Below are 13,538 nucleotides of genomic sequence, written 5' to 3'. Positions count from 1 at the left end.
CTGCTTATTCTCATAGATATATTTAATACGTCTAGATACAGCCTCTTGCTGCTAGGCAACCGATGAAGACAGGACAGGTTTATTACGTTAGTGTGCGAGACAAGCTACGTCTTACACTCGCGATTTGTATGACACTTTGTGTTAGTGTACGTTTGCTCATTGCTCAAAATAGAGGTTTTTTTTTATGAAAATAAGGGACGAGACGAGGAGGACGTTCAGTTGATGGTAACTGATACGCCTTGCCCATTATATTGCAGTGCCACTCAGGATTCTTGAAAAACCCATAAATTCTCAGCGGCACTACAATTGCGCTCGTCACCTTCAGACATAAGATGTTAAGTCTCATTTGCCCAGTAATTTCACTAGCTACGGCGCCCTTCAGACCGAAACACAGTAATGTCTACATATTACTGCTTCACGGCAGAAATAGGCGCCGTTGTGGTACCCATAATCTAGCCGGCATCCTGTGCAAAAGAGCTTCCCACTGGTATGTCACTTGTTGTATGTCACTTTGTGTTAGTGTTCGTTTGCTCATTGCTCAAAACAAAGGTTAACTGTCACGCTCAATATTTTCGACTTTTCTTAGCTGTAACAGTCTATCTAGATGTATGAATGATCTAAAATTATACTTTACAACAAATGGAATACAAAAAATATTTGAATAACCGTAATATTTACAGGTTGTGTCCGAAGTACTACAGCGGCTAGCCGAAGAGCCGGAGACGCCAGTACTGATGATGCGGAGCGTGTTACAAGCTCTTACGCTATACCCGGCACTCGGGTCGCTTGCGTTGAACATCCTGCAGTTGCTTATTAACAGAGAGGTATGGTTGAATAATATACGGAATAGATTCCTTACGCTTTTTATATTAAATTAATTTCGAACGTAAATGGAATTTTTTTTTGACTTTGACGGCCTAATTAATAAACTTGATATAAACCTGAGAATAAACCAGGAATATGCAAAATGTTTACAAATAGACATTTTGCTTATGATTGGTTTATTCGGACGTGTAACATTACCCACGATTATTTCCAAGGATGCCTGACTTTCGGAAATCTTTAGAATTATCATTATATTAAGAATGCTGTCAGCGATATGGTCAACATTTTGCATATTCTCCGTTTATTCTCAGTAATAACTTTATACCAAGCTTATTAAAGTTATACTTCTTTAGGCGCGTTATGAAAAAAATTATGAGAGTGAAATTTTAAGATGCGCGCGCATCACTGTAACACTAAAAGTAAATAGGTTGAAGTTGGTTCCTAAAATTTTCTGACGTTTGCGTCATTCGTTACTTTTTTTTGGTTTCTTCGTCCATTATTAGGACAGGCAAAGGGTTCAAGCCCATACAGCCGAATTCATTATTTAATAATTGTCAAAGCCCTCTTTGCAAGATTTTTACAATATTGTTCTTTCTAAAAACGTAGAATAGCATGAGGAATAAATGATTTTTGCTTCGTTAGGCCAAAGAAGTATAACTTCTTGTCTTCTCTTTTTATAAGGCCGTGAGTGTTAAACATTAAAAATGTTAAGAATATTAACTGTTACACTTATCACAGTTCCGATCGGGCCGTGTTGTTGAGTGGACGTGCGTCGTAACGCTTGAGCTTCGCACTGTAGTTTAGTTCACCGTGTACATAATGTTATCTTAGACGCTGGCCCAATTCATGAGATATGACGGGCCAATTAATTATTATTAATGAGTTTCTAACGTTTGTACAAAACAAATTGGATATACTAGACGAACAAAGTATCACCCAGATTTGTGCTACCAATTTTACAGACACAGAAATTGAAGATGGAAAAGGTATTCTGTATAAATCGTGTGGTGATAAAGTGAGACATGTGCAGCGTAAAGGAGATGACAAGAAGAAACGGAATATCAAGGATGTTATTAGGTTATTGAAGGAAGTAGACCCCGATGCGCAGCCTAACTTTGTTGCCAAGGACTTAAACCGGTTGCCACCGGTTTTGTTTGACCATGTTGATGTTACACGAATTTTGAAGGATATGTTGAATATGAAAAACGATCTTGTAAAATTTCAGTTAAAAATGAGTGCGGAACTTGGTGAATTACGCAACTCCATTCAACAAATAGAAAAAAATAATGTGACTACTCCCCAAAAGAGGAATTCTTCATTAACAGCTGCGACTCCGCCATCACTGCAACCTACTCCTGCAAGAGTAGCACGGAGTTCGATTACCCCGACCAACCGTAAAAACGTGCATAAGAGAACAGACTTATCATCACAGTCGAATTCGCTTCCGCCTGTAACAGTACCACCGCCTGCACGCACACACGCACCCTGCGATGTAAATGCGTATACGCCGACCTATCGCGATATCGTTTTCGAAACGGCCCGACCGCGGCAAACAAGAAGCGCCCGAATGGCACATGTGAGTGCGGGTCAATCTAGCGTAACAGCTTACGCTGCACCTGCCGTGGTGAGCGATGCGTCGAGTCATAACGAAACAATGACGCATGTTAAAAATGCGACATTTACGGTTGTAGAAAATAAAAAGAAATTGAGCAAATTGAGAAATATGCGAGGAACAGGAACCTCGGACGCGCAGTGTAAAATCAAAGTAGCGGACCCCCATTGCTACATATATATTTCTCGTGCCCAGAAATCGGTCTCTGTAGATAATATTTTACACCACATTGCGGACATGGGTGAAGAATGCATATGCGTCGAGCAGCTCATACAGCGACATGAAACATCATTTAATTCTTTTAAAGTCACGATACCTACCCAGAAACTTGAAATCTTTTTGGATGGGAAGTTTTGGCCTGCTGGGTTGGTATATAGACGGTACTAAGAGCGATATACGAAGACCGCCGCTAAATATGATCGATAATGTCAGTACAGTATTACCTACAAGCTAACTTAATACGTATGGTTTCGTTTAAATGTAAAAGCATTAAGCGTTCCATAGATGCTGTGAGAAAAATTTGTAAAACCGCTGATATTATAGCGCTTCAGGAGACTTGGCTTCTCCAGCACGACCTCGACTTTATACATCAGATAGATGATAATTTTGCATCATTCTCGAAGTCATCCGTGGACTCCTCAGCTGGGATATTGCGTGGACGTCCCTATGGAGGTTTAACTATCATGTGGCGTAAGTCTCTTTTTAATAATGTAACTGTAGTGGATTGTGAGAGTGATAGGTTGGCGGCTGTCAAAATTAGTTGTGTGGATCGCCATTTATTACTATTTACCGTATATATGCCTATTGATATAGAAGATAATTTGCCAGAGTTCACGGATATTCTTAGTAGGATGAGTGCAGTGATTGAAGAATGTGGGATTGAGACCGTATTTATGCTCGGTGACTACAACGCGCACCCCTCAGCTAGATTCGGCAGAGAGATGCTGTCATTTTGTGAGGAGTAAACATGGGTTTGTGCGGATATAGATGCATTAGGAGCAGACTCGGGAACATTTTCCTTCCTTAGTGAGTCTCATGGAACGACCAAGTGGCTGGATCATTGCCTGACAACTATTGCTGCACAAAATACAGTTGTATGTGTGTATGTGGATAACAGTGTTAGTTGGTCTGATCATTTCCCACTGTTTGTTAACTGTGTGTGATATTAAGCTTATAACTAAAAAAGTAGATAGTAAGGAATGTAATAATGATAATTTAAATAATGACGTCAGATGGGGACAGAGAAATGCAGATGAAATAAATATGTATACTAATCTATGTACTGAAAATCTTAATAAGTTACTTGACTCTAGTCACTATAATGCAAACAATTTATATAGCTCTAAGGGTGTTTTAGATTTTATTAATAATTTTTACAATGATGTAATTGGTATTTTAAAATATGCAGCTATCAATAGTAAATATTTGAGATCTGGTGTGCACAAATCCCGCCATCAAAAACAAGTAGTGGGCTGGAATCATCACGTAAAAGATAGTTATCAAACTGCAAGATTGTTTTTTAAGTTTTGGGTAGACTGTGGTAGGCCTAGTAGTGGAGAAATATATAATGATATGGCGAAGACCCGCGCTATATTTAAAAAGAAATTAAAGTGGTGCCTGAATAATGAGGAATCTATAAAAATGGACATTTTAGCGACGCATAGAGCTGACAAAAATTTTACACAGTTTTGGAAAGCTACTAAGTCATTAAATAAAAAAGAAAGTAGGCCACTAAATGTCAGTAACGTACAGGATAGCACGGACATAGCTAACATGTTCGCAAAACATTTCTCCGTGAAACCATTAGACGTGGCGCATGTGACTGACTCCCAGCCATTGACACCATCGTCTGAAATAGTAAACTTTAGTCCAACAGTTATATTCCGAACGATTAAAGATATGAAATGCGGTAAGTCACCAGGCCATGATGGTCTGGGTGTTGAGCACATGCTCTACGCTGGAAACAAATTGTATGAGGCCCTCTCAACGCTATTTAATATGTGTATTAAATATGGCTATCTTCCTGCAGATATGTTAAAGACAGTAGTGGTTCCTGTGCCGAAAAACAAGACGGGTGACATGTCCAATATAGCTAACTATAGGCCTATTTCACTAGGGACAATTGCTGGTAAGGTACTTGAGCGGTTGTTGCAGCCTGAACTGATGAAGAATATACGGATTAATGATTCTCAGTTTGGTTTTCGTCCCGGTCTCTCTACAGACTCGGCAATTCTGTCTCTAAAGCATGCCGTGAATTATTATAAAAGTCGTGAAACATCAATCTATGCGTGTTTCCTGGATCTGAGTCGCGCATTTAATCTTGTTAATTATAATATATTATGGAGAAAAATGCGTGACTCAAACGTCCACAGCGGTATTGTCGTGCTGATGAGATATTGGTACGAGAATCAAACGAACATTGTGCGTTGGGGCGACACAGCCTCTAGTGAGTTTAGATTAGAGTGTGGTGTACGTCAGGGGGGGCTAACCTCTCCAGACCTGTTTAATCTTTACGTTAATGACCTTATTGGGGAGCTGAGTGGTACTGGCATCGGTTGTCATATTGACGGAGTTTGTTTTAACAACTTAAGCTACGCTGATGACATGGTGCTACTTAGCCCCTCAATAAACGGTCTTCGTAAATTAGTATCGATTTGCGAAAGTTACGCCTTAAGACATGGATTAAAATACAATGTACGCAAATCAGAAATGTTGGTCTTTAGAGCTGGTAAAGGTCCGGAGAGGATACCACCAGTTTTATTAGATGGGACACCAGTTCGGGTTGTGCAACAGTTCAGGTATCTCGGACACATGTTGACGGGGTCCCTCAGCGACGACCTTGACATAGAGCGAGAGCGAAGGTCACTGGCAATAAGGTGCAACATGATCGCTCGCCGATTTTCTCGGTGCACTGAGGATGTTAAAGTTACGTTGTTTAATGCGTACTGTATGAGTTTTTATACTTCACAATTATGGATCAACTACACCAAAAGATCCTTTAACATCCTCAGGGTTCAATATAATGATGCCCTTCGCATTTTATTAAAAATGCCGAGGTATTGTAGCGCGTCGGGCATGTTCGCCGACGCTGGAGTCCCGGACTACTACGCTGTTATACAAAATAGAATAGCGGGTTTCTGGGAGACCGTCCGTTATTCTAATAATAAGATGATTAAGGTTGTCGCTGAGGCATCCCTTGACAATGTGTTTTACAAACACTGGCTAAGGGTACACCAGATCCCTAACGTAAAATGACTATTTATTTTTATTTATTTTGAAGTGACTTTAATTTTATATTAATTAATTATATTCATACATATTCTATTTATAATTTTAAAATATTTTGACTACCTACTTATATGTAAACATGTTTTCTATGGGTCCCTGACCTGCAATAAAATGATTTTATTATTATTTATTTTACTTACACAGCATAAAATGTACATAAATATATAAATAACATATACCTACCCACATTATACTTTAAAATTTTTTTTATAAATTAAATTTTATTATTATTATAAAAACTGCAGGTGTGGACGAACAAGGTGGCTTGGGAAGGGTGGGTGAAATGTTGCGAGCGGCTCGGGCCTCGTGCTGCGCCCGTCCTCGCCGCGCTCCCGCCGCACGCGCTGCCGTCGCTGCCCCCCCACCTGGCGTGTACCCTGCCCCCTCAGGTACTCGCAATCATAATTTATTCATTGACAACCGCCCCCTGCGTGTTTGTCCGTCAAAATTTCATTTACGTGTCCTTATCACTGAGTCCAATTTTGTCACCATTTTTTATGTGTTTTATATTTTTGGCATTAAATCATAATATACTTACTAAAAAAACATTGACCAAGGTTACTCCTTAAATATGGGCATATAACATGAACTATATGCCAGTGAATGTCCTAATCAGCACAGCCGTTATTCGGACCTTAGTCACGACATTAGGAGAAAAATTTAAATATATAAACATTTTGACTGTTGCTTCTCAATATATTCTTGATAATGTTCGATATGTTCATTCAAGCACATTGAAGAATTTACTAGAAACTGAGGCAATCATAATGTTAACACGAGGAACAAACATAAACTTGTTATGCCTACTCGGTTAAGTCGAGTTACTAAGTCTTTTATTGGGCGATGCTTTTACAATACAATTCTAGAAAATGTACATAACAAATGTCTTACAAAATTTAAAAGAATTGTTAAAAAATGTTTATGTGAGAATGGTTATTATAACATAAACGATTTTCTTAACAGAAAACCCTCAGGCTCTTGAATTATAAATGTTTATTTACGATATTACATAATTGTAATCAATATTTTTATAGAAAAAAAAACCCGCTGAGTTTCTTGCGCCCGTTCTTCTCAGATCTGAGGCAGTCTCTTAAGGTAGAAAAGTTGAAAAAAAAATCCAGCTGGTGCTGTAAATAACAGTTCAAAAAGCTTCCACAATGGCGCTGGTGTAGGCACAGTGTATGGTATGAAGTACGCTGAATGTAGCAATTGTAAACGAATTGAAGTATGCCGAGTTAAAAAAATTAATATTATTATCGACTAAAGTAATCAATTATTGAAAATTTTAACATCTTGTACAAAATAATATAGTTAATATAACCTTAAAGATTTTTATAGGGAAACGTACGCACCTAGAGTGATTAGTATTATTTTATATCTGGCGCTTATTTTAAGATCTACCCTGATGCTTTAACACATTTTGACGGACACTTACACAGATATATCATATATATATTATATATATATATATATATATATATATATATATTCTCCTTGCCTCTACCCTCCACAATTTATATAAAATAATTGATAATAGAGTGTTGAAGTTACTTGATGGTAGATGATTTGATTCTTTTTTTAACAAAACATCAAACATCTATGTAAGAGTAATCCAGATATTTAAAAAAAAAGTAAAATCTACTCCTAGTCATATAACTTTGTATGTTTGTTTCAGGACCCGTCAGCATTTCCGCAACCAGTGCCGAAACCCATTGAACCTTTGCCGCCGGGAATGGAATGACCTTTGTCCAACTGTCATGTTGACACTTGACAGTGACAAGTATAAGTAATATGTGGGAGAAGTAATTAATTATACAATTAAATGATGAATTGCAATAATTATATATGATTTGTTTTACTGAATACTGCAATGACAATATATTGTTGACACACCGTTCCGCTATCAGACTGTGAATAGGCTATTCTTCGATAGTTTAAAATATATTCGAAAATGATGGTTAAGATTCGATAGAGAACGTATTTTTTAATTTCCTCAAAATAATTCGACGTTAAGCTAAGAAAAATTGCCATAAGCCGCCACGATCGTGACGTCATTGAAAGTGATAAATAATTAATTAACATAAACAAAGAAACGTCAAATGTGCAGGGCAATCTTTTTTCAAACAGATTTTTCTAAAATTACCTTTACAAATAAAACCACTTAATTTTGTAGATACCAATGTTTATTTTTCTGAACGAATAATTTGTTCATAATAATTACTTAGGTAATTAAATATATTCTTACATATTTTGTAATTATTTGATTACATTATTTATTGACAACAAAAATAATAATTAATGTATAACAATATATTTTAACATTCATTAGAAAACGTTACCTACCCCTTTGAGTAACAACTCTTACAACCTATATGATATTGTGATATAGAAGAAGAAAGAGATTATTTAATAATAGTATTTATAAATTGAGTATACGATTGTTAATAATATGAGTATGGTCAAGCGTATTTAGAAAATTAGGTATTTAAAGAAACTATTGCTATCGCGCCGCGGTTATTAATAGAGGTTTCGTATTCCCCTGTTTTCTCCTAGAAAATCGAGTCTACTAAACAAATTTTTGATCAAATATTTGCAGTAGGAACGAATCTATGTCCCTACGTTTTCCTTTTATCTTAAAAACCTTTGAAAATTGTTTTGTATTCGCCTGAACGGTATAAAAATGGCATTTTTTTACAATGTTTGAAGAGTCATATTTTCTTATGTAGTTAGTTGATTGAAAAAAACAAAACGTACAGACATAGCTTTTCGATATCTAGATGTTGTGACAAAAAATCAAAGAAGCATTATCCAGGGAGAAAAAAGGGGAATCTATTTATATGGAAAAACGATGCTAGCGTCCTTAAGCATACTTACTCCTTTTTTATGAATCGAGCCACTGCCGACAACTTCTCGCACGTAGATTTTGGTGTATTAATTCAATTAACATTTATCTGTGAACCAATTGGGTTGAAACAATCCGTTTTTGAGATTACCGCACATATTATCTACAATCGTACTACCTACAATCAGACGAAAATTATAACATATAAAAATAATAATTTTGTACTCTGTTAAATAAGCACTAAGCTAAATATTAATTATTATTACTGTTAATTAATGAATGCAACACGATAACTATATTATAATAACTATTATTATGTAGGTACCCACGATAACGATTTAGAGAATGGTCTATTTGTATGTATATTATGTATATAGTGAGATATGGATTATCACTATTTGGCTATCAACAACCATAAAATTGGGCCTATTTAAATACACTGGCCTGCTAAAGTAAGTATCGCACTTTTCAAATTAAATTTATTTCTTAACTATGAAGGTAGAGATTTAAGATTAAAAACGTTTTGTTGCAAATTTTATAGGCTTTAATTCTTAGAAACTAAAATTATACATTAGTAACATTTTTAACTTAAAAAAGATAAAACAATGAAAATAGACATTTTTAGTTTAGTGTAAAACAATTCAACTAAAATGTATTACATGTTATTTAATTTTTAATAACTGGCATTCCCTCCTCGAGCTCTGATTACAGCTTCGAGCCGGTTTGGTATACTGAACACTAGATGTTGGGGAATATTCTCCCATTCTTCTACCAGGGCCTGCTTTAGTGCCCTGAGGGTGGTAGGTGGTGGTCTGCGATTTCTGACTAGCCTCACAAGCTCATCCCAGGCGTGTTCAATCGGGTTGAGATCAGGACTTCTTGATGGCCAAGCCATCACGCTGATACCGACCTCCTGAATATACTCTTGTACGATATGAGCCGTGTGTGGCCGGGCATTATCATGCATCAGCATGGATCCATCTGCATATCTTTGCCCAGTGAGGGTGCCATTTTCTATGGCTACTAGCTCTGTGCGACCTTCTGAAGATATGGCTTTAAGGGTAAATGTATACACTTCTACAATAAAGTCCCAGCCACTGTTCAGGCATTATCTATAAATAAATTAAAATGTTTTATAAAAAAATGGCTCTGTCGTAAATCCTATTACTCCACTGCTGAATATCTAAATGATCGGACAGCCTGGGACTAGATTGTGATTATTTTATAGCGACTGTACAATCGCAAAAAAAAGAATGCTGAGAGAGTTTCTTGCGCCGCTTCTTCTCTCTCAGAGCGCCATTTGTTTCCGAAGCGGTAGTAGTATCTAGTAGTATAAGAAATGACATCAAAAAGAATTATAAAGGAATCAATTTTGAGAAAAATAAATGCCTTTTTATGCCAGCCCATACATGTACACTGCCTCTACCGTATTGGACTCTTTCTGAGATGCAGGCTTGAAGGTATCGCTTACCAGGTCGCCTGTAAACACTTCGCCTTCCATCAGAAGTGTAAAGGGAGAATCGAGACTCATCTGCAAACAAAATTCTTGACCATTCTTCTTCATCCCACTGCATGTGTTCACGGTCGTATCGCAGTCTCGCTACTCGATGCTGTCTCTCGAGTTTTGGGCCACTCGCTGGTCTTCGGGGTTTCAAATTTGCTTCAGCAAGTCTTCTCACTGTACTGTCACTAATGTAGTCCCTCCGGGTCTGAAGTAGCTGTTCCTGGACTTCAACTGCATTTTGGTGGCGATTTCTTAACACAGTGGAAATAATATAACGATCTTCTCTGGCACAGGTACACCTGGGTCTGCCATTACAAGGTCTCCTCAGATGGTGTCCAGTCTCTTCGTACCTTCGCTTTACCTTGTGGACCGTTCGTACCGTCACACCCACCATTCTTGCAGTGCGACGCATACTGATGCCTAGTTCCAGAAAAGCCATGATCCTAGCACATTCTTCAACTGAAAGAGGCATGATAAATAAATGTTATGTGCTTTTTAGCATAAATTTTTAAAACAAGACCCATCGATCTTGAAAAAAAATTAAAACAGAAAGAAAAATGTGAATGGTAAAATTGTAATTTGGAAACGTCCACTTTGAAAAAGGAATGATTTTGTTTTTGAAGTTTTTTTTCAGCCAATTCTTAAAAGAAGGTTACCGACTATAAAGTTTTTATTTACAAAATTAAATTCTCTTTGGAGTCCTTTTTATTTCGAAAGTATATCTTGTGAACTTAAAACGTTATCCCAATTTTAAAAGTGTGATACTTACTTTTGAAGGCCAGTGTATATAATAATAACAATTCATAAGTATATAAATATATAATATAGGCGACTTAAGCGATCGTAAATAAAATATAAAAAAATAAACATATGCAAGTCTACTTTATCTTTATCTACAATTTGTTGTTTTTTTAAGTGATAACCCTCACTTCTGGGATTAATTACACAAATAAAATTTGAAAACAAAATTTATGAACGATTCGGGGCTTGAACCCGCGACCTCTCGCGTTCCGTGGGAGTGCTCTTCCAACTGAGCCAACCGTTCGAGTGACGTAGCGTTGATAAATCTTGTATGTATTGTTCAACTCTCAGAATGAAGCCACAACCTGAGAGTTGAACGCGACTAACATTATGACGTGTAATACTAGTGGGTCAACTACAATGTTGTCTCGACGCGACCGCGACGTCTAGTTAGACGCTTAAAATATGCTATTCTTTTCTATAATAAAATATGCTATTCTTTCCTAAAATACTTATTACTTTCTATTAGATATTTAGACCACATTTTAAGCATACTACAAAACAGTACGCTCGACTCCTGCGACCATGTGGTGAAGTATATTATATACAAAAAAAAATTAAAAATTTGCTGTCGAATGACTCTGAGATTAAGAGAGGTAGATAAACCGATCTTAACCGGTTTATATTTACGAACTCTTTATAGTGATCAATCATAACCAAAAAATTAAGTATTAAAATTTTCGTGAGACATTATTAACTATATATATTTAAATCGCCTTTACGGCCGTTCCCAATGTACTATCTACAGATAGAGATAAATTACTACCTTATACTGTCAGTAATTAGCTGTCAATAATCTGAAGCTGTCCCAATATACCCGATAAGTCATACCGCCTTATATTGCGACACGTGAATTGAAATTTCCATACAAACTTCTATCGCTGGTAAGCTATACGTCCTCCCATTGACAGACAGCGTGTACGGATAAGGTGAGTTACCGTCGATATGTTTATTGGGACAGAAAAGTCAACGATAGGATACAATTACCAGCTTTTGAAAGCCATTGAAATAGACTAGCGGCCTTAATTTCTTGCAAACCCGAAGTGACCAGATATCACATACATGCTCACTAAAATCACTCTGATGAAGGACTTCTGAAACTAGTTGGTAACAGCACAGAGTAATCGCGAATAAAACCTATTTAAATATTTATATTTAATAACCAGTGTGTGTTGCCAGTGATGACTTACGGTACACAGACGTGGTTACTAACTATGAGCCTTATGAGAAAGCTAATGGTCACTCAGTGGGAGGCTCCTTTGCACAGGATGCCGGCTAGATTATGGGTACCACAACGGCGCCTATTTCTGCCGTGAAACAGTAATGTGTAAACATTACTGTGTTTCGGTCTGAAGGGCCCCGTAGCTAGTGAAATTACTGGGCAAATGAGATTTAACATCTTATGTCTCAAGGTGACGAGCGCAATTGTAGTGCCGCTCAGAATTTTTGGGTTTTTCAAGAATCCTGAGCGGCACTGCATTGTAATGGGTAGGACGTATCAGTTACCATCAGCTGAACGTCCTGCTCGTCTCGTCCCTTAATTTCATTAAAAAAAGAGGGCAATGGAGAGGGTTAGGCTCAGAGTTACCCTGCGAGATCAAATAAGAAATGAAGAAATCCGTAGAACAAAAGTTACCGACATAGCCCAAATGATTGCGAAACTGAAGTAGCAGTGAGCAGGGCACATAGTTCGACGGAATATGGCCGTTAGGGCAGTAAAGTCCTCGAATGGCGACCACGTACAGGAAGACGCAGTGTTGGTAGGCCCCCCACAGGATGGACCGACGATCTGGTCAAGATCGCCGGAATACGTTGGATGAGGGCAGCGCAGGACCTTTAAATCTTTAGGAGAGGCCTTTGTCCAGCAGTGGACGACTTCCGTTGTCGAATGTTGATTTAATAACCAGAAAACGTGAAATAGTGATTAAATATACCACAAAACAAAACTTAAGTTCTATATGTAAGTACTTAAACATTAAATGGTTCGAATTTTCCATCGGTTTCCAATTCCTTGTGTTTATTGAAACTATGTATACTTCATAACTTATATATTACTACAGTTTGTAGCTCTCTATGTTTGGCGACATCCCCTTAATAATGTTTTCGACACAGTACGGTGCATCTGAAACGAAAGAAATAACATAAAATAATACCTATATACACAGACATATTCAAATTCAAATATTTTTATTCAAAATCGAATACATATGACATCACTTCTTCAAAGTCAAAAACTACCATCCACTTCAAAAAGTATGCCTCAGAAGTCAGACCTAAGAACGGGCGCAACAAACTCAGCGGGCTTCTTTTTTTTTTAATAAAAAATATGGTTACAACTTACAATGTCATATCGTACAATTAAACTTATCCAATTCGCAATCTGAAGTCATTTATGTTATAGTAACCTTTACCACACAAACGTTTTTTAACAATTCTTTTTAATTTTGTAATACATTTGTTTTGAACATTTTCTGGGATCTTGTTGTAAAAGCATATACGCCCCTCAAAAGAGTAAGTCTTTTGAGGGGCGTATACAACTAAGCCCAGTAGTAGGTGGTAGGTAAGTTTATGCCTGGTGTTATTAACATTATGGTTACGACAGTTTCTAGCAAATTCACTTATTTACATAAGTAGGTATAGTCATAATATATATATGAGTAAGATGA

At 37.0% G+C, this 13,538-nt stretch overlaps 2 protein-coding genes across 4 annotated transcripts in view; one reads left to right on the top strand and one right to left on the bottom strand.

The window, feature by feature from the left end:
• Positions 1 to 7,569, top strand: part of LOC126980173 (symplekin) — a 34,317-nt gene extending 26,748 nt beyond the window's left edge. The window contains exons 11-13 of the mRNA XM_050829764.1: positions 681 to 824; positions 5,971 to 6,114; positions 7,401 to 7,569. Of these exons, the coding sequence (XP_050685721.1) occupies positions 681 to 824; positions 5,971 to 6,114; positions 7,401 to 7,466 (354 nt within the window). The 3' untranslated portion in view covers positions 7,467 to 7,569. The remainder of the gene's footprint in view (positions 1 to 680; positions 825 to 5,970; positions 6,115 to 7,400) is intronic.
• Positions 7,570 to 10,875: 3,306 nt separating this feature from the next.
• Positions 10,876 to 13,538, bottom strand: part of LOC126980172 (uncharacterized) — a 36,747-nt gene continuing 34,084 nt past the window's right edge. For all 3 annotated transcript variants that reach the window (XM_050829761.1, XM_050829763.1, XM_050829762.1), the window contains one exon: positions 10,876 to 12,994. In XM_050829761.1, the coding sequence (XP_050685718.1) occupies positions 12,927 to 12,994 (68 nt within the window). In that variant the 3' untranslated portion in view covers positions 10,876 to 12,926. The remainder of the gene's footprint in view (positions 12,995 to 13,538) is intronic.

The sequence above is a fragment of the Leptidea sinapis genome, chromosome 5 (genome assembly GCF_905404315.1).
Source record: "Leptidea sinapis chromosome 5, ilLepSina1.1, whole genome shotgun sequence".
Taxonomy (NCBI): Eukaryota; Metazoa; Arthropoda; class Insecta; order Lepidoptera; family Pieridae; genus Leptidea; species Leptidea sinapis.
Note: the sequence above shows the minus strand (reverse complement) of the source record. Positions and strands in the feature narration are given on the sequence as shown.